The sequence below is a fragment of the Sceloporus occidentalis genome, unplaced genomic scaffold (assembly GCF_023333645.1).
Source record: "Sceloporus occidentalis isolate IW3139 unplaced genomic scaffold, rSceOcc1.0.p SCAF_169, whole genome shotgun sequence".
In the NCBI taxonomy this organism is placed as follows: Eukaryota; Metazoa; Chordata; class Lepidosauria; order Squamata; family Phrynosomatidae; genus Sceloporus; species Sceloporus occidentalis.
In genome coordinates, this window is record NW_028317149.1 from 1,742,442 (window position 1) to 1,764,506 (window position 22,065).

The 22,065-nt window shown below is 43.7% G+C and overlaps 2 protein-coding genes across 3 annotated transcripts; both read right to left on the reverse strand.

Moving 5' to 3' along the window:
* Window positions 1-446: 446 nt before the first annotated feature.
* LOC149279394 (methyl-CpG-binding domain protein 3) lies at window positions 447-4,626 on the reverse strand. Of its 2 annotated transcripts, XM_089501256.1 has the most exons (7): window positions 4,517-4,626; window positions 3,706-3,721; window positions 2,857-3,060; window positions 2,619-2,756; window positions 2,440-2,530; window positions 1,805-1,982; window positions 447-621 (listed from the first exon to the last, which is right to left on the reverse strand). In XM_089501256.1, the coding sequence occupies exons 1-7, from the start codon at window positions 4,624-4,626 to the stop codon at window positions 447-449; spliced, it is 912 nt and encodes a 303-aa protein (XP_089357382.1). The 2 variants fall into 2 exon arrangements, with proteins under 2 accessions (XP_089357382.1, XP_089357383.1); XM_089501257.1 differs by lacking the exon at window positions 3,706-3,721 and having other exon boundaries at window positions 2,857-3,016.
* A 14,898-nt stretch (window positions 4,627-19,524) lies between these two features.
* Window positions 19,525-21,727, reverse strand: LOC149279395 (cytochrome b-c1 complex subunit 10-like). Its single transcript, XM_089501289.1, has 3 exons — window positions 21,643-21,727; window positions 20,977-21,090; window positions 19,525-19,534 (listed from the first exon to the last, which is right to left on the reverse strand). The coding sequence occupies exons 1-3, from the start codon at window positions 21,690-21,692 to the stop codon at window positions 19,525-19,527; spliced, it is 174 nt and encodes a 57-aa protein (XP_089357415.1). The 5' UTR covers window positions 21,693-21,727.
* Window positions 21,728-22,065: the final 338 nt, after the last annotated feature.

Below are 22,065 nucleotides of genomic sequence, written 5' to 3' on the forward strand. Positions count from 1 at the left end.
AATATTAATGAATAAATGTACTATATACTATTCCAAACGCAAGAAGAAATCCTCACACTATCAATGATTTAACAAAGCAATTTAACATGCTATTTTTGTGGAGAGAGAAAAACAGTTTTAAGCATTGTTAGTCAAGGCCACCTACTCCTTTTCTTTGTACATACGGTGTATCACGTGGAACGTCTGTAGACCAAACTGAGAATCTGCTATTTTAGCATATTAATAATGTCAAACTTTGCAAAGTCCTGGACCCAGAGCATGATGGCAGAGAGAGACGGGTTTTGCTTCAGATCCTGTGTTGTATCAGAGGATATGCTTGTTGAGGGCTGCAGTAGACCTGTACAAGATAGGGACATTTCATTTACCATCAACATACTAGAATTTTTTGGCTGGCATACTTGAAAACGGCATCGGTGTAGGTAATGTGTTATTTCTACTCACAGGTCTTATACTTCCTCTGTTTCCTGCTCTTTTGTATCTTCCTCATCCTCTTCATCCTCAATATCTTTATCCACTGGAGCACTGCCATCCTTTGAGATCTCTTCTACATGGGCAAGCATGTCAGCCATGAGAGCTTCCTCTAGTTTCTTCCTTACTTGTTGCACAAGTTCTTCCTGCTTCCTGCAAAGGGATAAACTTTGGTAAATTGTGTCCATGGAATTTTTTTTCCCCATGTCATTAGACACCATTATGTCAGTAAAAACTAGGGAAAATTTAAATTATGAGTGTTGGGCATTCAATTCTGTCCCCTCCATTCATGTCCATTCCAAATAATATCACTTTACTGTACAGTCTGGGAACCTGTAACACCACAACTCCCACTCAGCTTTTCTAATGCAAATTAGAGCCCTGCGCTGGACTGTTTTTTTTAAGCCCGCTCCCGCTGAATTTCTGACCATTACCGCCGGCTCCGAGCAACGCGAAGGCAGCCTTGCAGGAGTGCGCGGGATTACTGGGACCTGTAGGTACATTGTCTGACCGCCCGCAGCACCCGAAAAACCGCAAGTTTTTTAGTCCTCTATACTATATAGCATACACAGCAGGGTCTATGCTGGGAAAAGGAGAACGTAACAAGATGACCACATTGAGAAGATATTATTTACACTACATCATCCTTGAATGAAGCTACAACCAGGAAACTCACTCTTCTATTCTTTAGGCCGTTATAAAATGTATTTTATCTATGCATTTATAGTTTAGCTCAAAAGGTGGTAATTCCAAAAAAAAACATCACTGTATGCAAACCCTAAGAGTGGAAGGAGAGGCCTTATTAAACACTAATCTACAGAAATCAGACAGAAATCCTAAACTTGTAGTGCCACCACCATGGCAAGGGATTCTGGTTAAGCATATGCAAATAGGGTTAACAATGATCACTATTTACTCTTTCTACATGGGCCCCATGGAATAAATGCCTGCTGTACTAGACAACCTTTAAACAAAGCCCGGGACAGAGGTGCAGAAGCCAGATAACTCACAGACAGCCGTTTTGTCCTTAATGGGAGCTCATCAGCATGAGGTTGGTTACTGACTTACTGCTTGAGGCAGTATGAGAAGGACACACAACGGTGGGAGTAAAGGTGATGGGAAAACCCAGCCACTTAAAATAAGGGGGGTAGAAGAGGCAATATTAAACACACCAGCCAGAAATTCTAAACTTGCAGTGCTGACATTTATTTGGAGTTAATACTATTGAGCCAAACTAGATATGTAGAGATACCATCTTATATCAACAACCCTTTGCATTCAACAGATTCCTTCACAGGAGTACATCACACCAGCAATGGCTTTTAGGGGTCATTACCTGATGTCCTCATCCGTCACCATAAAGGCTTTGCAGAGGGGCTGGGAAGTGTTGAGCCAGACTCCAGGGTTCTTCTCCACAGCTGCAGAAAGCTGGCCAGTAATTGGCATAGTGCTCGTGTGCAAGGCACTTGCAATAGCAGAGAGAAGAGTCTCGTCTGTGCACCCAGGACCCACACCTGTAGCCGGATGCAATTGCAACTTTTAACTTAATGTATGCAGTAATCAAAATACAAACAGCTAAATTAGAAGTCCTTCTGCAGGGACCTTGACACCGCTATGGATGTCTTGCACTCTAAGGCTGAGATGCCGTGTCAATTTCCTCACTTCACTATTCATTTTGAAGCACCAACACTGGCAAGAGCGGCTGAGCTTGCCCTGTATAATGCATAATTCAGAGGGTGAGTAGAAATCCCACTGATTTATATATATAGTATACACAGTTAACAGGTAGGAATATGCAAGTTGTTGCTTCTGGAAGGGTCAATTGTAAAACCACACTTCTCAATTTTTTTTCAGGAGTATCTGACATCTAGAAGTAAGGTAGGAATACCTTATAAGTGATAAGAAAGATAGAGAAAATAACCCAGACTTTTTATGACACTTAAAATTCCTTGCGCACATTGCCACAGTTACCTTGCAACCCTTTAGGTAATTCCATTGTCTTCACCAACTCTTCTGCTATATCAAAAGCATTTAATCCACTAAGCTTCTTCTCCCAGAAAAGCTAGTGAAACAAAAGAATGGATGTTTTAGTTCAGAAAATGCTTTGGAGGCCATTCTCAGGACAGAGCAATGCATAAAAAATGTCTCACCTGGCGTGGTTGGTCAACTGCTTTTTGTGGATCACTCTTCACCTTATTTGTAGGGTGGTTGGTCACCTTAGTGACAGGCTGTTTAAAGATGGAGGCTGTCTGCCTGACAGGCAGTGAAGTATTCAGATCAGGTTTACCCTATACAGAAGAAAAAAAACAAACAAGAAAGAGGCGACTGAGTTTAGTACTGCCAGTTTGACGCTGTCCACAAACCCCCATCACACACCGCTACAATTACCTTTGCTTGGTTTAGTCCATCATATCGCAAACGTTGGCGGTTCTTGTTGATTTTGCTCATCAACATTTTTCCGGTACGAAAGTCAAAAGTGCTGAGATCCATTGAGTTTCCAAGGTAACGTGCCAGCTGTGGCTTGCTGCGGAACTTCTTCCCACTGGGGCTGAAATTCAAAACGGACATTTCAGGAAGACATAAAGCACCACTCTTTCTTCCGCAGTAGGCTTAGCATTTGTATGCCACACAACTAGCAATAGTGGCTTCATCTGGCAATAATATAACAGTAACCAGTGTTCTACTTAAAGCAAATATGATGGAATAGAATTGTGGAAGGGTCATTTTTTCATCCAAATGATCATTGGAATATTATACATTACATGAAAACACATATGAGATTGCACACATACAAACACCAATCATAACAGGGTTCATATCACTATGGAATGAGCAATTCACAAAGGAACTATAAAAATATGCATCAATAACAAAAACAGTTCAGAATATAGAGCAACATAGTGAATGTCAACATCACTTCTTGATCTGCCATCGCTCTAAGTAACCGCTCTGAACTAAACCGAACAACCTTCAAACATTCTAAAGTGCCAGCTAAAATAAAAATAATTCGATTTTTTTTTTTTTTTAAATAATCTCATCAGTTTATTTCAGCAGGGAGTAAAGCTGCCACAAACCATCAAAATCCTTAAAGAAGTGACTGAAAACGCCATCCTCGCTAATTTACATCCATGTCCCTTCTCACCCATCGCTCCACATTCTCATCTAACTTCACACTCTTTATATGACCCTTTGCCACCTTCAGTTCACCCTATCCCCTGCTCTTTCCACCTGACTAACCCTGCTATCACTTTCCCTCTTCTTCCAGTCACCATCTCACTTTCTGATCCACCGCTGTTGTATGCACCGTTGTTACAATACTGTCTTTCCCCAAACGTTCTCCTTCTAATCATCCACCAACTGCCATTGATTATAACACGAGTCACTCTCTTGCATCACCTCCTCTGACTTTGATCTCCCTTTTCAACCCCCCATTACAGTCTCTACTAATCGGCCTTGTCTTCTGCCCTCGTGCAAGCTATGATCCCTAACGCAAGATCATCAATATACTTTCGCTGGCCCTGAAAACTCTTCTCCGATTCATTCTAAACTCCCTTTGTCCCAACTACATCGATTCACGAGCGCCCTAACCATGCCCAAGCTCCTACCAGTACTCGCTCGCTCGTTGTGTAAATGACACGCTAGCCTCCTGACCATGCATTAAAGTGTACGGACTTTACCGCCACAAAAAAGTGTTATTTAAGAAAAAAAAATCTGCAAGAAACATGGAGCCTGTCAGAACTAGGATTTTCTTTTTTTTTTTTTTAAGATGAATAAAGCACAAAAAAAACCGACTCGATTGTTCTGTTAAACTACCGTCCTGTATAACGCATTTTTATGCATAAAACGCAACCTGGTTACCGTATCTAAGCCTTCGCAACCCACAACCGTTAACAAATACCAATTCTGCCCCACATTTGCAACTGCACACCCGAGAGCTTAATTACACAATTGATCTTTTTATCCTCCTCTCACGCTGCATCCTTGAGCATAGTCCCTACTCAACTCCCACCGGTAGCCAAATGTGCTTCAGCCCCCCCTCCCAATTTACCTATAGTAATAAACATCGCTCTTTCCGGCGGATAGGCCAGATCGCCGTGTAACCTCTTCCTTTTTCCAGCCTTGCGGCAGAGCTGAACATTCCCAACGTTTCCTCTCCATCCCGCACAGTGAAAATACCGTCGTCTATACCGTGTATCCCTCCGCCGACCGGAGCCTGTACTGATTGGATCCATTCGCCGTAGATTTAGGTTTGCTGATTGGCGGACATCGCACAATGGGGAGGGCGGGAGATTGTTTTTACGACATTGTTTTAGAGAGACCGGAGTTCTAAATTCTAGAGAGCGATACGAAACAGTTGGCGGAAATTCTCGGAAAGATACCCAGACCCACGGGGGCCCGATACAACGGCTAATTGCACGGTGGACAAGATTGATGTACATATCGGCTACAATCACATATAAAACGTATGTTATTTTAGTCGAACGGTACTGTTGCGTTTCATTGTATTGTTTGTATTTGCAACTCCGACATACAAGCGGAAACACGTGACAACTGTGGCCATATTAAAATTTAGAAACACAACACAATACTGTACTGTGCGGAAACGGAAATATCAGTTACCCCCCCCGTAATTTAATAATTTATAGTATTTTTTTTTCTTAACTTGAGATCATCTCTAAATTAGTTTGGTTCGCATTCATAGGAAGAAAGACGTTTCCTTTATAAAATACAGTGTGTAGATTACTTCATGGCCGAAAAATAAATAGAGCAGTCACTTTTGTATTCCTTTTTAATAAGATACAATTCTGTGACTCCTGCTCGAAGACAGCGATGGCAATGATCAATATGGGTGCTGAGGCCTTTGGTATGTAAAGAGGGGGTCACTGGTTATCAGCAGGGTTCTATTAACCAATTGTGCATATTTTTTTCCCACTTAATGCCAATGGGCATAAGGAATTCAACAACTGCTGCAGGGGACCCTTGTGGTCGCTTCCTGGAGTGACAACGTGCACCATATACAATATGGCATCGGACACCTGCTTTAAAAGATCTGAAACGGTATTGCTGAAATGGTCGATAGTATGGTCAGCGACACCGAAAACTCACTTCAGAATGCACTGTGAGCGCTATAGCGTCACGCAAGATGGCTGTGCCCTGTAAAAATTAACCAATTCCACAGAGTCTCTGAGAGACCCTCCTAAGAACCCTGAGCTCCCCCTGCAGGTTGAATACAAGTACTGCATCCAGCTATGCAAGTCAATTGAGCCCCACTTACTAATCACAATATGAGTAGTAAAATATATAAATATATGGTTTGAAGGAGGTAAATTGATTTGGCGAGCCTCAAAGATTTCCCAAATAGGACACGGGGCAGAATGACCAGATGTCAAAAGTGTGGATCTCCAAAATGTGGCCTATTAGCCCCTACACAACCCGACAAACCGATGCATGGGTGATATCACTGTTTTCAGAAGATGTTGCTGAACACATATTGCTTGAAAGTGACTTATACCAAGAGCTGAACATTTATACCTGAAATGCAATGTGTGCAAAAAAAAAAAACATACAAAAAATACAACCACAAACCTTGACAGAATTGGTAGAATTAATGAAAATAGGTAAAATATCAGCATTTAAAATACCCTGGGGTGTCTAGTTTTCAAAAATATATGGTTTAATGTGGGTAAATTGAAATGGCCAGTTTCAAAGATGTCATGGGAGGACATGGGAGCAGGATTACTAGATTTGGTGAATTCTAAAGATTAAAAAAACTCACCATATTTTTTTAGAGTAATTTAGATCATATGATAAAAATAATGGTATCTCAATAAAGCGCTGCTTGTCCTGAAAAAAACAATATATTATGTGTGTGGGTGCACTAAATGAGAAAGAAGAAAATTACTGCTATACAACAACACCACAAAAATGTTAAAATAGCCTTTGTCCCAAAGTGTACTACAAGTTAATTAAACAACTCAAGAAGGAAGCTATTGGCCCATTTAAGTCTGAAATTGTTAAGTAACAGAATTAAGCCAAGACATTGCCAGACCATTGATTTTTCTTGTCCGGTATGGTGCCGCAAGACTTACATAAAGCAGAAGTGGTACGAATATTCAAATAGGGATTAAAATCTCAGCCAAATAACTTGACGTGAGTCAAGGAGAAAGCTTGCTGTGGGGTGATATTCAGGAATACATTTTGTCGAATAACATCATTAGTAAGAGTCAACATGGTTTTTATGAAGGGCAGATCATGTCTGACTAGCTTGGATTCACAGATTTTCAGTTTATTTGTATTTATTTAGATGTTTATTTAAATAACAATGTACATAAAATAAGTATTTGATACAGCTCCTCAAAAAGATCTCTGTACAAAATAAAAGAGATAGGGTAAGGTAATATTTATTGCACTTGGATTTAAAACTGACTTAAATATAGATTTAAAGATTTGTTAATGGGAAATTCTCTAACTGGATAAAAGGGGTATTGAAAGCCATGTGTCACTGTTTGCAGATGAAAAAAATAGGTAAGTGAATACAGTCTGAACTAGATGTTACTTCCCTGAGGAGAGATAGGGTCAAAATGAAGGACTGGGCATCCAGAAGCAGACTTAATATTGACAAATACAAATGTATATATTTTGGGGGAGCATTTTATCAGTTAACTGTAACAAGGGCCAGTATGGGCCTCTTTGTCATGTGTAAAAAGAGGCATTGACTCTCTGATTTGGAATAATCTTAAAATTAGGTTTGTGATATTTGTCCAAGCTATCAGGAGCAAGCGATTTATGCTTAATGTGAGGGCTATTACACTAGCAGAGAAATTAACCAGATATAAAAATGCCAAAAAAGTTGTTGTGGCAGTTGAAAAGTAGTATCTAGGACCAAAAAATGATTCTTGAAAGGTAGTTTTTTTTCAGAATTTGTGTAACGTAAGGTAAACTTCTGCTCTAGTCAAATAGATCCCCATCTTTGTTCTACTTTCAACCTACTTAAATGTTCACAGATTTAATTGGGGCAACATTGCCCCATTGGGGCAACATTGCTACTCAGCACTACACCACTACTCTGTGATATTTGTTCTATGACAAGAGAATTTGACTAAATTTGACCACCTGCTTAACACTGACCTGCAGCTGCCGCACACATATTTGTTCATGTCAAGGGCTAATACAGTGCCTGCCTGTGATACTGTTTCATTTTAAAATGTAAAAATCTAAGTTTGTTAATTTTAGTGTATTTATAAAAATCATTCCGGCAGCTGCCACCAGAACTATTGGTCCCATGATGAAAGATTAAATGTGTCAGGATTCCACCCTGCTAGCCCGGACCATGTATGATTACTTTTGCCGTTATGTCCGGCTGCTACCACTAGTGGCCACCCTCTCCCTCTCTCTGCAGTGCTCAGGATCGGATTACCAGGTCAGCTGGGTCTGATCACCTGAGTGGGACCTGCCTTTATTAACCTGCCCTGCCCTGTAGTCAGGGCCTTTGCATTGAAGTGCATGGACCGCTCTGCTTTGGCCCTGTACCGTGAGCTACCTGCTAGTTCCTGAGCTACCTGCCTGTACCTGCTGTCAACTCACCCAGTGGGCCTCTGTACCCGTCAGCTCTGCCAGTGGGCTTCCTGCCGTCAGCTCACCCAGTGGGCTTCCTGCCGTCAGCCCACCCAGTGGGCCTCCGTACCAGTCAGCCCACCCAGTGGGCCTGCGTACCCGTCAGCCCACCCAGTGGGCCTCCGTACCAGTCAGCCCACCCAGTGGGTCTCCGTACCCGTCAGCCCTGCCAGTGGGCTTCCTGCCGTCAGCCCACCCAGTGGGTCTCCGGACCCGTCAGCCCTGCCAGTGGGCTTCCTGCCGTCAGCTCACCCAGTGGGCTTCCTGCCGTCAGCCCACCCAGTGGGCCTCCGTACCAGTCAGCCCACCCAGTGGGCCTCCGTACCAGTCAGCCCACCCAGTGGGCCTCCGTACCAGTCAGCCCACCCAGTGGGTCTCCGTACCCGTCAGCCCTGCCAGTGGGCTTCCTGCCGTCAGCCCACCCAGTGGGTCTCCGTACCCGTCAGCCCTGCCAGTGGGCTTCCTGCCGTCAGCCCTGACAGTAGGCATCCTGCCTAGAAACTACTGCCTTTTCTTGCTGGTGATATCCTTCATCAATACAGTACCTTTCCTCGTATTCTGTTGTGCCGTGTGTTATTTCGCCTGTCCGTACCACATCACATACCGTCATGCATCGTGGGGTGCAAACAGAACCCCTTGTATCCCCTGCTACTGGGCTCCTACCCGACCTGCTTACCAGGGTCCTGACAGAATGCAAAGGCCAATACAAGGAGTCCGCGGGGATACCTGCAGTACTGGAATTGCTGGCGGAATGTCTTCTCCAGATATGTATATCCGTACGGACTGTTTTAAAACCCGACCATGGTGATACCAAGACCAAGACAGAGACCAAAAGCAAGAAGGCTCCTAAGAAGAGCTACAAGCGTGAGCCACTCACCAAAGAGGAAAAACAAAGAAGGCAAGTAGATAACCTATGCTATTATTGTGGAGAGACTGGTCATAGGATTTCATATTGTCCATTGAAACCAGCCAAACCGTCTGCTACCCACATCGAGAAACCCCATGCCCAGGAACCTGCATATGACGCCAGCAATGTCACAAAGCAGGAGCATTCCCTGTCGCGATCACAGACAGGTAATGCAGGGGTTAACCAGTCCTCAGCACCTGAGAATCCTACGCCCTCCATCGTAATGTCAGATGACCTCCAGACCTTGTCTGACGCCCCCGAGTGGTCTGATATGGACAGTATGTCATCTGAGGCAGAGGTAACAGACACATCAATGGATATGAACCCCCCGGCTGTTGTGCGGTCAGGAACACCACTCCTACCACTCACAGAAGTAGGAACGGGAGACTCCAAACCGCAAGACACTCCCTTGGGGCTCCTGGTTATGTCCTAGCAACCAATGGGACAATCGTGCACAGAAAGGAGCTGGAAGATTATGAGCAACATCTGCGTGATCAAACGGCTGGTAGGCGTTCCTCCATTCCTGTCTCCACCAGTCCAGTCCCAGTATTGGTCAACACCACTCAGAGGGATACAGTGTACAGGGGGTATTCCTATCCCCTGGCGAATGCTTGCCTTGTCCGACTTCTGTCCTTACCGCGACGTTCGCATCTGTGCCACCAGTGGCTAAGGTCCGGAACACCCAGGCCAGCACACCTGAGGCGCTGCCACCAGACCGTGTAGTGGCTTCCAATGGAACTGTCATACGTCGTGAAGATCAGCATGTGTTTGAGGAAGCGCTACGTGCCAGAACTAGGTTGTCCCGCCACAGACGGTGACACTACTGCCATACACAGTCCTACGAGCACCCAGAGGTTGCTCCTTGCGGTGGGCATCTGTCAGGATTCCACCCTGCTAGCCCGGACCATGTATGATTACTTTTGCCGTTATGTCCGGCTGCTACCACTAGTGGCCACCCTCTCCCTCTCTCTGCAGTGCTCAGGATCGGATTACCAGGTCAGCTGGGTCTGATCACCTGAGTGGGACCTGCCTTTATTAACCTGCCCTGCCCTGTAGTCAGGGCCTTTGCATTGAAGTGCATGGACCGCTCTGCTTTGGCCCTGTACCGTGAGCTACCTGCTAGTTCCTGAGCTACCTGCCTGTACCTGCTGTCAACTCACCCAGTGGGCCTCTGTACCCGTCAGCCCTGCCAGTGGGCTTCCTGCCGTCAGCCCTGAAAGTAGGCATCCTGCCTAGAAACTACTGCCTTTTCTTGCTGGTGATATCCTTCATCAATACAGTACCTTTCCTCGTATTCTGTTGTGCCGTGTGTTATTTCGCCTGTCCGTACCACATCACATACCGTCATGCATCGTGGGGTGCAAACAGAACCCCTTGTATCCCCTGCTACTGGGCTTTTACCTGACCTGCTTACCAGGGTCCTGACAAAATGTAACAGGTGCTCAGTGAAACGGTTGCTACACTTCAAGTGTTTAAAGGCCTGAGTGCGAGTTTCAGTGTTTCCCTCTGTTGATGTCATTGCTGACACATCTGCAGGATTATTTAATGTGGCAGAGACAAACTCTGATCAGGTTTCTGATTATTTACCGCATACCAGAGGCTGTAATAACTACAAAAAGTGAAGACCAACTACATATTACTGCCCATGGTTTTAGAATGGGATGTCCAAAAAGCTCATATATGTGTGTTGGTTAGTCCACATGCTTGGTTAAATAATGTGTGTGTGTGTGTGTGTGTGTGTATGTATATATATATATATATATATTATACACATACACACACTGGAACTCTAAAGATTTAATTTTAAATGGAATCTTCAATGAACATTAATATTTGTTTTGCTTTGTTTCGGTCCATTCCAGCCAGAAAAGAACAATCATCTGCTCTGACATAGCAACCTGCGCTGCATCAGCTTCTGGAACGAGTTATATACACCCAACTAACTAAGATTCTGATCTCTCTTTACTTGACCCTCTTTAATTTTGATTCTGCTTTCGACATTCTACCTAGGCCGCTCTTGTGACCAGTGATTCACTAATTGCTTAATTCAAGGGCCACCACTTTTTGCTAATCATTCTGGACATTCTTGCTGCTTTTGACACCATGGACAACCCTAGTTTTCTTCCTCAAACCCTTTACAATCTTGGTCTGTGTGACTCTTCTTTTCCTGGTTCACATCCTACCTTTCTGATTGCACTTTCTGTTTCTCTCGTTCCAGTAATAATGCTTCATCCATTCCACCCTCAATTGATCTACCCCAAGGACCACCTCTGACTAGTTATCTCTGTATAGGATGTGAGAGCTTACTATATGTGAGGAACCAGCTTGTGGTAGAGCACTGAACAAAGTCTGGTTGCAGGTGGCTATGAATCATGGGAGCAGAGCTACTAACCATGGCTAATTAAATCACACAGACCACACGGCTAGTGAACAGATACCCAGAGGTAACAGTAGGTAAGCAAAAGTTAGTTCACTGTGGCAGGCAGCAGGCAAAATATTAATCCTAAAGCAGCCCAGGCTCAATATGGCAGGCAGCAACCAAAAGGTTAATCCAGAGGCGGTCCAGCGTTAATATGGCAGACAGCAAGCAAAAGGTTGACAAAGGTTGGTGGTAAAATTAGTGCATGGAAAGGGTTAAAATACCAGCATTTAAAATACCCTGGGGTGTCTAGTTTTCAAAAATATATGGGTTGATGGGGTAAAGTGAACTGTCTGGCTTTAAAAATGTCCAAAATAGGACATGGTGGCAGAAGGACCATATGTCAAAGTTAGAAAATACGCACTTCCCAAATGTGCCATTTTACCTTCCCTGACAAACCCATGCATGGGTGGTATCACTGTACTCAGGAGATGTTGCTGAACACACATTGGGGTGTTGTTTGATAGTGACGTATACCTGGAGCTATAAATTCATACGTTTTTTAAATACAATTTGTGTTCAAAAAATTACTACCACAAACTTTGACAAAGGCTGGTGGTAGAATCTCATGCATGGAAAGAGTTAAAATTGGAATTACCTTAATGTCTAGTTTTCAAAAATATATGGTTTGATGGGGTAAATTGCATTGGCCGGCTTTAAAGATACCAAAAATAGCACATGGGGTGGAATGACCAGATTTGGAAAAAATGGTTTTGAAATAGCAAAATGCTACTTGTACTTATTGCCCAATACTTTGCAGAAAAAAAAAACATTATGTATTTCTAAACTCAAGAAAAATATTAGATTCTATTTAGAAGGTTTTTTCATCAGCTTTTATAGACGAGTAAAAGATTTTTCAAATGAAAATGAGAAAAGGTGGCTATTTTTAAAATTTTCATCATATTTTATTATAACTTTATTTATAACTTGTGTGGGTTCACTAAATGAGAGAGGAGAAAATTACAGCTAAACACGAGCACCACAAAAGTGTGCAGCCTTGGTCACAAAGGATAGAAAAAAATAAAAAGCAGCCTGGTCCTTAAGGGGTTACGCCCACCACAACATTTTAAAATTCTGATGGGAGCATACAATTTATTAATTGCTCCACCACATGTAATTTATTAGATCACATGTAAATCAATGGTTTAATTTGTTTAGATCTCACTATTGTATATATTGTCAGTCATAAGATAGTAACATTATGGTGCTGAATGTTTGATGTGTTTACACTTTTTGTTAGCATAGTCGTATGCTAATCTCCATTATCAAGTCTTTTCCTTTTTAAAAAGGAAGTATCAAATCCATATTGAGGTGTGTGTGACCAATGAAATTTTACATCATCACAGGTAGGAGGAGCTTCCAGTATGTAATGTGACGTACGGCCATTTTGGGGCTAATATACTGAGATTGGGTGTTGTCTTTTTGGGAGCTACTGCAGGCACCTTTTGCACTTTTGCAGGGGAGGTAGGTGTAAATGCTTGTGTTATTTTAGGTTCACTGGTCAGTTACTTTATAGGTATTGATGTTTTTTTATAGTAATTATATAGGAATTTCAGCCTTTTATCTAGCTAATGAATTAGCTAGATACACTACGCAATGCGGAGAGGCTAGTCAATGACTACTGGGTCTAAGATTATAGTCGCTACCACCATGACAATCAGACGCAAGCACATGAAGACAGACAAAGCCAACACATACAGTGGAAGGGAATAGGACAAAGATATGGGGGGGTGACGCTAGCAAGGGAGAGGATTGGAAAGCACGCCCATACTCCAGTGTATGCCTCCATCCTATCGGAGGCCAGGTGGATCAACTCCTCCATGCCCCGAATTTCTTCCACCCGGGAGACCCAATGACGCAGCGAGGGAACCTCAACTCGCCGCCAATATAGCGGTATTAGACTGCGAGCGGCGTTGAGAAGATGGCGAAGAACCGAGCGTTTCATTACTCCCAAGGACTTCTCCGAGTGAAGGAGGAGACCAAAACCCGGGGTTGGCCGGATCGGCTCACCCGAGACCTCCTCCAGGCAATGAAAGACACCATGCCAAAAGGGCCGTAAGCGTGCACAACTCCACCAGATGTGTAGGTAAGTGCCCCTCTCTTCTCCACATCGCCAGCAGGTCGGATCACTCCCTGGTCGTATATTACTAATCGCCACCGGAGTCATATACCACCTTGTCAGTATCTTATAAGCAGTTTCCTGATAGCGTGAGGCAATTGAACATTTGTGGGTTAATACACACACCTTCTCCCACTGCTGTGCAGACAGGGTGTCCCCGAGCTCGTCCTCCCACCTCCCCATAAATGCCGGTGGTGTCAAAGACTCCCTCTCCAGGAGCAAGCCATAGATTATAGAAATTCCACCCCTGGGGAGACGATCCCGCAGGACAAGCTGCTTGAACGTGTGACAACGTATCACGAAATCTGGGTGTACCGGAAGCGCTGCAGCAACGTACCACGGGCCGAGGGTACCGCCCGCTCGAAAGGCAAGGGGGGCGAGCCGTCCCAAACCTGCGGAACAGTAGCGTCGGGTGCCAGCCCCAGAGAGACAAGAAAACCCCTCTCCTAACCCGGGGTAAAATCCGGGTTACCAGCTATAGGAGTTAACGGCGATGGAAAAGAGGAGTGTGCCTCCGATGCGCCTCCTCCGCCAAATCCCCCAGGAAGCTTTGACAAAGGGATTTGAGCTAAGGGTGGACTGGAGAACCTCAGGCCGAAGCCCCATGCAACTAGAAAGGGGAATCCGCGAGCAGAACTGCTCCATCTCAACCCACAACTTGGAGGCAGGGCGAAATCTCCACTCGAGGAAGCGTAACAAGTGAGTAGCGCAATAATAGCCGAAAAAGTCAGGCAGGGAGAGGCCCCCCTTATCCTTTGGATGCGTAAGTACCTTATAGCTGAGCCTAGGTCGACCACCCTTCCAGGCGTATCCAGTCACCAGAGCTCGAAGCTCCGGAAAGAAAGACCTCGGGACGGTTACCGCCAATGTTTGAAAGAGGTAAAGGACCCTCGGAAGAACATTCATTTTGATCACGCTAGCGCGACCGTGCCAAGACATGTGGGGGAAACTCCAACGACCGAGATCAACACGCAGTGCTGTAAAAGCCTAGGGAAGTTGGACTTGTATATCGTCGTGAGATCTCTCGGGAGCAAAACACCCAGGTACTTGATATGTTCCCGACACCACCGGTATGGGAACGAGACACTCACCGCGCGTGATTCCGCCGCAGACAAGGACACGTCCAAGACCTCAGATTTGTCAGCATTAATCTTAAAATGAGATAGGGAACCATAAATTTCCAACGCTTCATGTATGTGTGGGAGAGAGATAAGCGGTTGAGAAATCGAAAAGAGTAGATCATCAGCGTACGCGGACACCTTAAGCTCGCGGGTTGGGAAGACCAGGCCATGTATGCTAGTATTGTTCCTTATAGCCTGTATGAAGGGCTCTAATGAGATAGCAAAAGAGGGCATCCCTGCCGGGTGCCGTTGCGGATAGGGAAGGAAGCCGTAAGGGCACCATTTAAGCGGATACATGCAGATGGGGCTGAGTACAGGGACATAATCCAATGGAGCCAGCTTCGACCAAAGCCCATGAGCCGGAGGGTCTGGAGCATGAAGTCCCAGGCCACTCTGTCGAACGCTTTCTCCGCGTCAGTCGACAAAAGAAGGATTTTCCGGCCCGTCTGTTGGGCTAAGTGTATTGTATTAAGGGCTCTAAAAGTTCCGTCACACCCCTCCCGTCCCAGTAAAAACCCCGACTGGTCTGGATGTATTAAAGAGCTCAGTACTCCCTGCAACCTAGCCGCCAGCTCCGTGGCGAAAATCTTCAAATCGGAATTCAAAAGAGATATGGGACGGTAGCTCTGACATAACAGCGAATCCTTGCCGTCTTTCGGCAAGACGGTGATTGTCGCCATCAAAGAATGTGGGTGTAAGTGCTCCCCCTTTCGGATAGCATTGAGGAGTGTCGTAAAAGGGGCTTTCAACTGGTCCCAAAATGTACGATAATAACGAAAAGGTAGGCCATCGGGCCCCCACGCTTCAGCTTCCCCAATCTCAGCTTCCAAGGCCCCTGCCTGGTCTACAGTCAGTTTACGACTTACATGTTCTTCCAGGTATGCCACGAATGAGAGTGTCCCGGGCCAGTGCCCAAGGACTCACAGGGGAGATCATACAAAGACCGGTAATAATGACTGAAGGAGTCCGCTATTTCCGTGGGTGAACAGGAAACCAGGTCATTAGGCATTGTAAAGTGTCAATGTAAAGTGTTTGTTGCTCGGCCCGCAAAGCTCTAACCAAAAGGCGCCCACTTTTGTTCCCATGCTCATAGAAGAGAGAGCGGGTGTGCAAAAAAAGTCCTCTGGATGTCGTGATTGAGCAAAGTAGTCAGGCGGCGTCTTATGTCGTTTAGTTCAAGGTAAGTGCGCTCGTCGCAAGTATGCTTATGGAGCGACTCCAGAGAGGCTATACGCTGTGTGACTGAGATTTCTTGGTTCAGTTGCTTCTTCAGAAATGACGCCTTACTAATAAACAGACCCCTCACTGTGCATTTATGAGCTTCCTAGACGGCGGGACCGCTCACCTCCGAGGCTGCGTGGTCCTGGAAAAAGTGTTGCAATTGCTCTGAAACCTCCTGAACCACTTCAGCATTGGACAGTAGGGAATCATTGAGGCGCCAAGATGTGACCGTCGGCCTGAAAAGGCAAGCCTGGATACACAGGGTCACCGGGGAGTGATCCGAAACCCCAGCCGTGCCAGTCCACGGCCTGGCCAAGGTGATAGTGCTCCATCAGGAAAAGGTTGATCCTGGAGTAGGAGTGGTGCGAGGCAGAATAGCAGGTGTAGTCCCGCTCACCCGAGTGAAACGCTCTCCAACAATCCACCAGCCTGTACCTTCGTAGGATCGAGTGAAATTGCTTTATGTGGGAAGGTAGAGCACCCAGCAGCCGCGAGGAAGAGTCCACGTGGGGGTCTGGCGCCACATTAAAGTCCCCCCCACGACCAAGACGCCTTCTTTGAAGTCCATGAGCGCACGGAGGATATGGGCCAGGGCAGAACATTGCCCCCGATTGGGGAGGTAGATAGACGCAAAGGTAAACAGTTGATCCTGTATAGTGCCTTTGACAAACGTGAATCTACCATTGGGGTCGTCCTTCAGAGCGGACAGGTGAAAGAGTATGGCGGGAAAACAAGATAGCCGTACCACGCGACTTAGAGCCCGTATAATTGCTAGTATAAATCAGCGGAAAAAACGCATGCCGCAATGAGGGGGCGGCTGTGCTGCGAAAATGAGTCTCCTGCAGGAGAACTACCGATGGGGTGGAGTGGCGAAGGTCTTGAAAGACCCTCGACCTCTTCTCCGGGACGTTAAATCCCCCTACATTAAGACTCAAGACCACCAGGTTCGAGGCACGAAAGGCGGAGGCAGAGCCGGGCATTATGTACCAATAATTTTGTATGCTCAGGAAAGTGGTAAAAAGAAGAAGGGGAGGGGGGAATGAGTGATAGGGTTATTAAAAAAAAAAAAAAAGGGGAATTATATAGGTAAACGGAGAGACAAAAACACTACACTAGGAGACAAGACACACAACACGAAAAAACGTGAAAGCGCAATGAGCGCGTAACACAGCGATAACTCACAGCATTATGTCAGAAAAAAGGACCCTCAACAGTAGTCCAGGCAGCCACCCTCCAAACCCACCCCTCGGCAGCCAAGTGTAGGTGAGAATCAGTCCGGTCTGGTTCAGATACAACCATTAACCCGGAGATTATCTCCGGTCTTTACCACTGCGCCACGACTTGCCCTTTACAATATCTGCCTGCTGTTAGATTTTCTTACCTGTCAATTCTTTCTCTGGCTTTCTGTACAATTCTGATTCTTACTTTCAAAGCTTTTCATAGTGGTTGATCTACTAACAATCTGTCATGCGCTGATTTCTACTTTTCATGCAAGCCTTTGGTCCCTGAAAACCCACTTATTTATCGATCCCTACAGGTCAACTTCTTTCCTCTACCCCACCTTAGTCCCTCTCCTGCTTTCAGACGGTATTTACGTCCAATTATATTTCTTTAACCAATGCTTACAACGTATGTGGGTGGTCCATCACCAAGACATTTTTATAAGCTCATTTATGCTACAAAACAAACAAAAAACATTTGTATTCGAGGAAGCCAGTTTTTTTGTTTTAACAAATGGACATTTTTCCATTTCATGCTTGGAAAGCAGTAGTTCCAGTCTAGGTTTGGATGGGCACAACAACAATTGTGTATTAGAATACACTCATGAACCACGAGGAAGAACGTAGGTTTTACCCTTTGATGACACTAATACCAAATATTTGCTTTCATTTTTTGTACCCCCATTTTTAGTATGTTGGTTTCAATACGATTGTGGAATATTGTGACATGGTAGGCTCAATAGTTTTAAGGAAATTATCAATTTCATAATTTTGAATTTGCTACTAAGCATGTGCAGTAAGTGTAAATAAATATAAATGCTCACTGCTTTCAGTATGCCTGCAAAAAGAACTCCAATATGCATTTAACAGGAATGGAGTGAACCTCTAATCGCAGGTTCTAGCTCTCACAAAAATAAATTGGAAAATACTAAAGAAACTGCTAGATGGCATTTTCCTGAATCTGGTACAAGCACTGGCAGTGTAGGACTTAAAAAGACAGTGATTTTATTATAAACCTTCACCTAACATCTTCTACCACGATGAGTCCCGTATGTCATCTAAATACAGAGCTAAATAGTTAATTTAGGGTATTACAAGATGCATCTAGTGTTCTAGAAAGACACCACTTTTCAAATACCGTATTTGCTCGATTATAAGACGACCCCCCAAAACCTGACTATTAATTTAGGAAAAAAAGAAAAAGCCTGAATATAAGAAGACCCTATAAGAAAAAAGTCTTTACCAGTAAATGTTAATTCATGTAAACTATTTTTTTTTAATAAAAGCTATGATTGAGAAAACTATTTTGTTTTTATTTCCTTTTATTTTCCAACCTGCCCCCCCAGTTATGCACATCTGCCCAAGGCTTGCCACTCTGCCCCAGAAATGCCCCATACCCCCTATATATATGCCTCTGTGCCCCATGATATGCCTTTTGACCCCTATGTGCCACTCTGCCTCCAGAAATGCCTTATAACACTATATGCTACTCTGGCATTTAGGGGGTTAAAAGGCATATTATGGGGCACAGTGGCATATAGGGAGGTATAAGGCATTTCTGGAGGCAGAGTGGCATTAAGGGGGTTAAAAGGCATAGAGCACTCTGCCTCCAGAAATGCCTTATGCCCCCCATTTAACACCCCCCCAAACTTACCGGTGCTTCTAACTCCCGGTGTGTTGTCCGGGCAGCGGATTCACGTAGACAACTTCCACTGCAGCCGGAAGGAGGTGCGGTTAGCAGCGGGGGTTGTCTGCGTCCATCGTGCAGACCTTCCCCGGCTGTCAGAGAGAATTCCCCGCATCAGTGTGGAGAACTCTGATCTCTGACACCGGTGCGGGGAACGCTGATCTCTGACAGCCGGGGACGGTCTGCACGATGGACGCAGACAACCCCCGCTGCTAACCACACCTCCTTCCGGCTGCAGCGGAAGTTGTCTACGTGAATCGTGTAGACGTCTACACGCTGCCCAGAAGCAGCGCTGCGGGGGATCTGGATCTTAGTCTCATAGTCAGACCTATTTGAGGTCTGATTATAAGACGAGTGGTATAATTGAGCAAATACGGTAATTAACACTGGGCATCATTTATGGAGGGACGATTCACTAGCTTAAAGCATTTTGAGGAGCATGAACATTGACAGTAACAGGAATGGATTCACAGAGATTAATATTAACCCATTACTATGTATGTAAGTGCCTTTGCTCCAAAGAACATATTTTAATTATCGCAGGAATGTAACTACACTAATACTACACTGGATATTTTACTGTGTGGCCCACTACAGGATAACATCCCATATAATATGCATACATTGTAACAAATGTTTTATTTCAGAAAACAGTGTTTATTTATAAATTAACAACTTCTTCCAGTGAGCATCAAAAGAAGCCATAAAAATTTAAGAGTAAGGCTTGTTTGAAGTCAAAAGAATCTCCTCATGCCGAGCTGAAACAGAAAAAGTTTAAAGTAAATAAAGTGCATACACAGTGTCCATACAAAATAGCACATCTGTACAACTGTAGAAACTCATGTAACTAGTCTGCCAATAATTACATGTATCCGTCTAATTAATAGTAAGCTAGCAAGAGCAGAGCCCTCTTCTTCTGTACCAGTATGCCTTATTTTATGTTACTGTGAGTTTGAAGACAACTTATTTTTCACTCGCCACACTACATTATTACTCCCATTGAATACTCTGGATACTAGCATCTTACACTTTTACTGAAAGAAAGAAAAAAAAAAAATGGAGAAATCAAAATGAAGTACTTTAAAATGCATTCGTGTTTGGGGCAGTATATTCCCCCTTTAAATAATTGTTATACTATACAAGCCCATTTTTTCTACACTGTGTCATAAGTCATCACAAAAGCACATATAATTATGTGATGTGAAGTGTTGAGCTTTATATTCGAATTCAGAGTATTTATTATCTTTATTAAAATAATTAGATACTACTAAACAATAGAGCACAAAATATCACAGGTGAGTGTTATGGGTAATTCTAAAAATAAGTCTGAAAGATGGTGTAGCTTGCATGGATTAAAGTTATGAGATGACTTGGATGACCTCAGGGACACCTTGACAACAGGAACTACTGGATATTGCTTCCCATACCCAATCAAAGGCGGGTGTCAATTTATCTACATTTTATTTTAGTAAAGCCAGGGGGGATGATTCACTCAAGTGGAAGTTTGAGGTGCCGTTAAGTTCCGAATCAACTACTTTACTATGCATTATATAGTTTCAAAGCCTCCTTACCAACATAACTAACTATGCCTTATGCAGCTCAGAACTCTGTCTTCATAACGTACAGTTAAGTCAGTGAGTTGAAACTCACTTTAGTAAACAAACCCCAATAAGTTGAGATAAGTACACACTAAACAAAAAAAAAAACCTGCTCTAGCACACTAAAAGACCTAAAGATTGAAATCAACATATCCCTTAGGGTGGTGGTGAACTAAAAGCCTGAATTTTTAATAAATTAAAAAGGCAGTGATGAATTTTCACAGTGATCAGCTACACAAAGTGCATTTAAAAATCCCAATGCATTGTTTTCAGAGGAAGAAATATTTTCAAGTACACTCAAGGACAGAAAGACTGAGGGAAAGTCAAAGTAGAAATGTTCATACAAAACAGTAAAAAAAAAAAAAAGGTTATTTTTGTAACCTCTCTTGTGTTACACCTTTTGTATGGAGCAGTCACCTTGGATACATTGTTATCACCATAATCTCACTTTTGACTTGGGGCAGGAAGCATGCAAATTCAAATTACATGATTATTACACTGCAAACCACTCCTCCAATCCAATAACTTATCAAATATGTAACATTAATATTTAAAACAGCTTACCTACTTCATATTATCATTGGACTGCTTGCAGATCTCACTTTTCCTTGAATTTGCCATTCACGTATGGTACATAGTCAAGAAACAGCCTCCAGTCCGTAGCCCAGATCAATCCCACTCCACCTACTGCGCCCCATGTGGCCGCTATAGGGGCCCTGTGAAAATAAACATAAAAAATATACATAACCAGCATTTAGAACCCTGATATTTTGGTTTATACATCCGACAAAGTTTCCCTTTCTTAGAGAGTACCACAAGCAATAAGTTAAATCCAGCAAGTAAAAATATAGGAGCAAATAGGATTACTCAAATGCAAGTTTCAGTACATACTAAATTATATATATATAACGTGCCTGTCTGATCATCTAGCCTTTGTACTGGTTTTGTGCTAATGTCTTTTTTGTGTTCAAAAAGATTTATTTCAGAACCTCAAGGTGTGCAGCAATACCCCCATTTTATTATGATTAAAGCACAGCATTCCTTGTGTAATGCTCTTTAATTCATCACTGTGCAAAATATATGGGTAGGGGAAACAACATTAAATAATAACGACATGAACAAACTTATAATTTAAGATATCACTAGTAGGAAACTGAATGCTTTGAGGAATTCGAATCCTAAATCAAAATTAAATAGTAAACAAAAATAGAAAAAAATACGAGGAAAGGCAACAAGAAAACTATTAAACATGCATAATTAATACTTACCAGTTTTTAGCCAGCTGTTGATACCGCGGGCCCAATACTCTGGTAATCATGGCTCCAACCCCGTCTCAATGTGACCCACAAGCTCTCTAACTGTAAATTTCAAACATACAAGGGAGAAAAATGGCGACTTGAGGACCCCGACCCGTAACTGACCTAATCTGTGCCAGCGCTACGTCATCGAACTCCAAACACGGCTAGGTGTGGCTTTAGATATCCAGAGAAAACTCCAGGCAATGAATCAGGCAATCATTAGGACAGACTCGCTAAGGTCCCATACTTCCGGTAGGTGACATTCTTGTAAACGGAATACCATTTGGGTATTTCCGTGTCCGTTGTCATGGAGATATATTCACACTGCAGAACTTTACGTCAGTATGTGTATACGCGAGACTTCCTTTGCTTACGTGGAAAAAATGCAATACA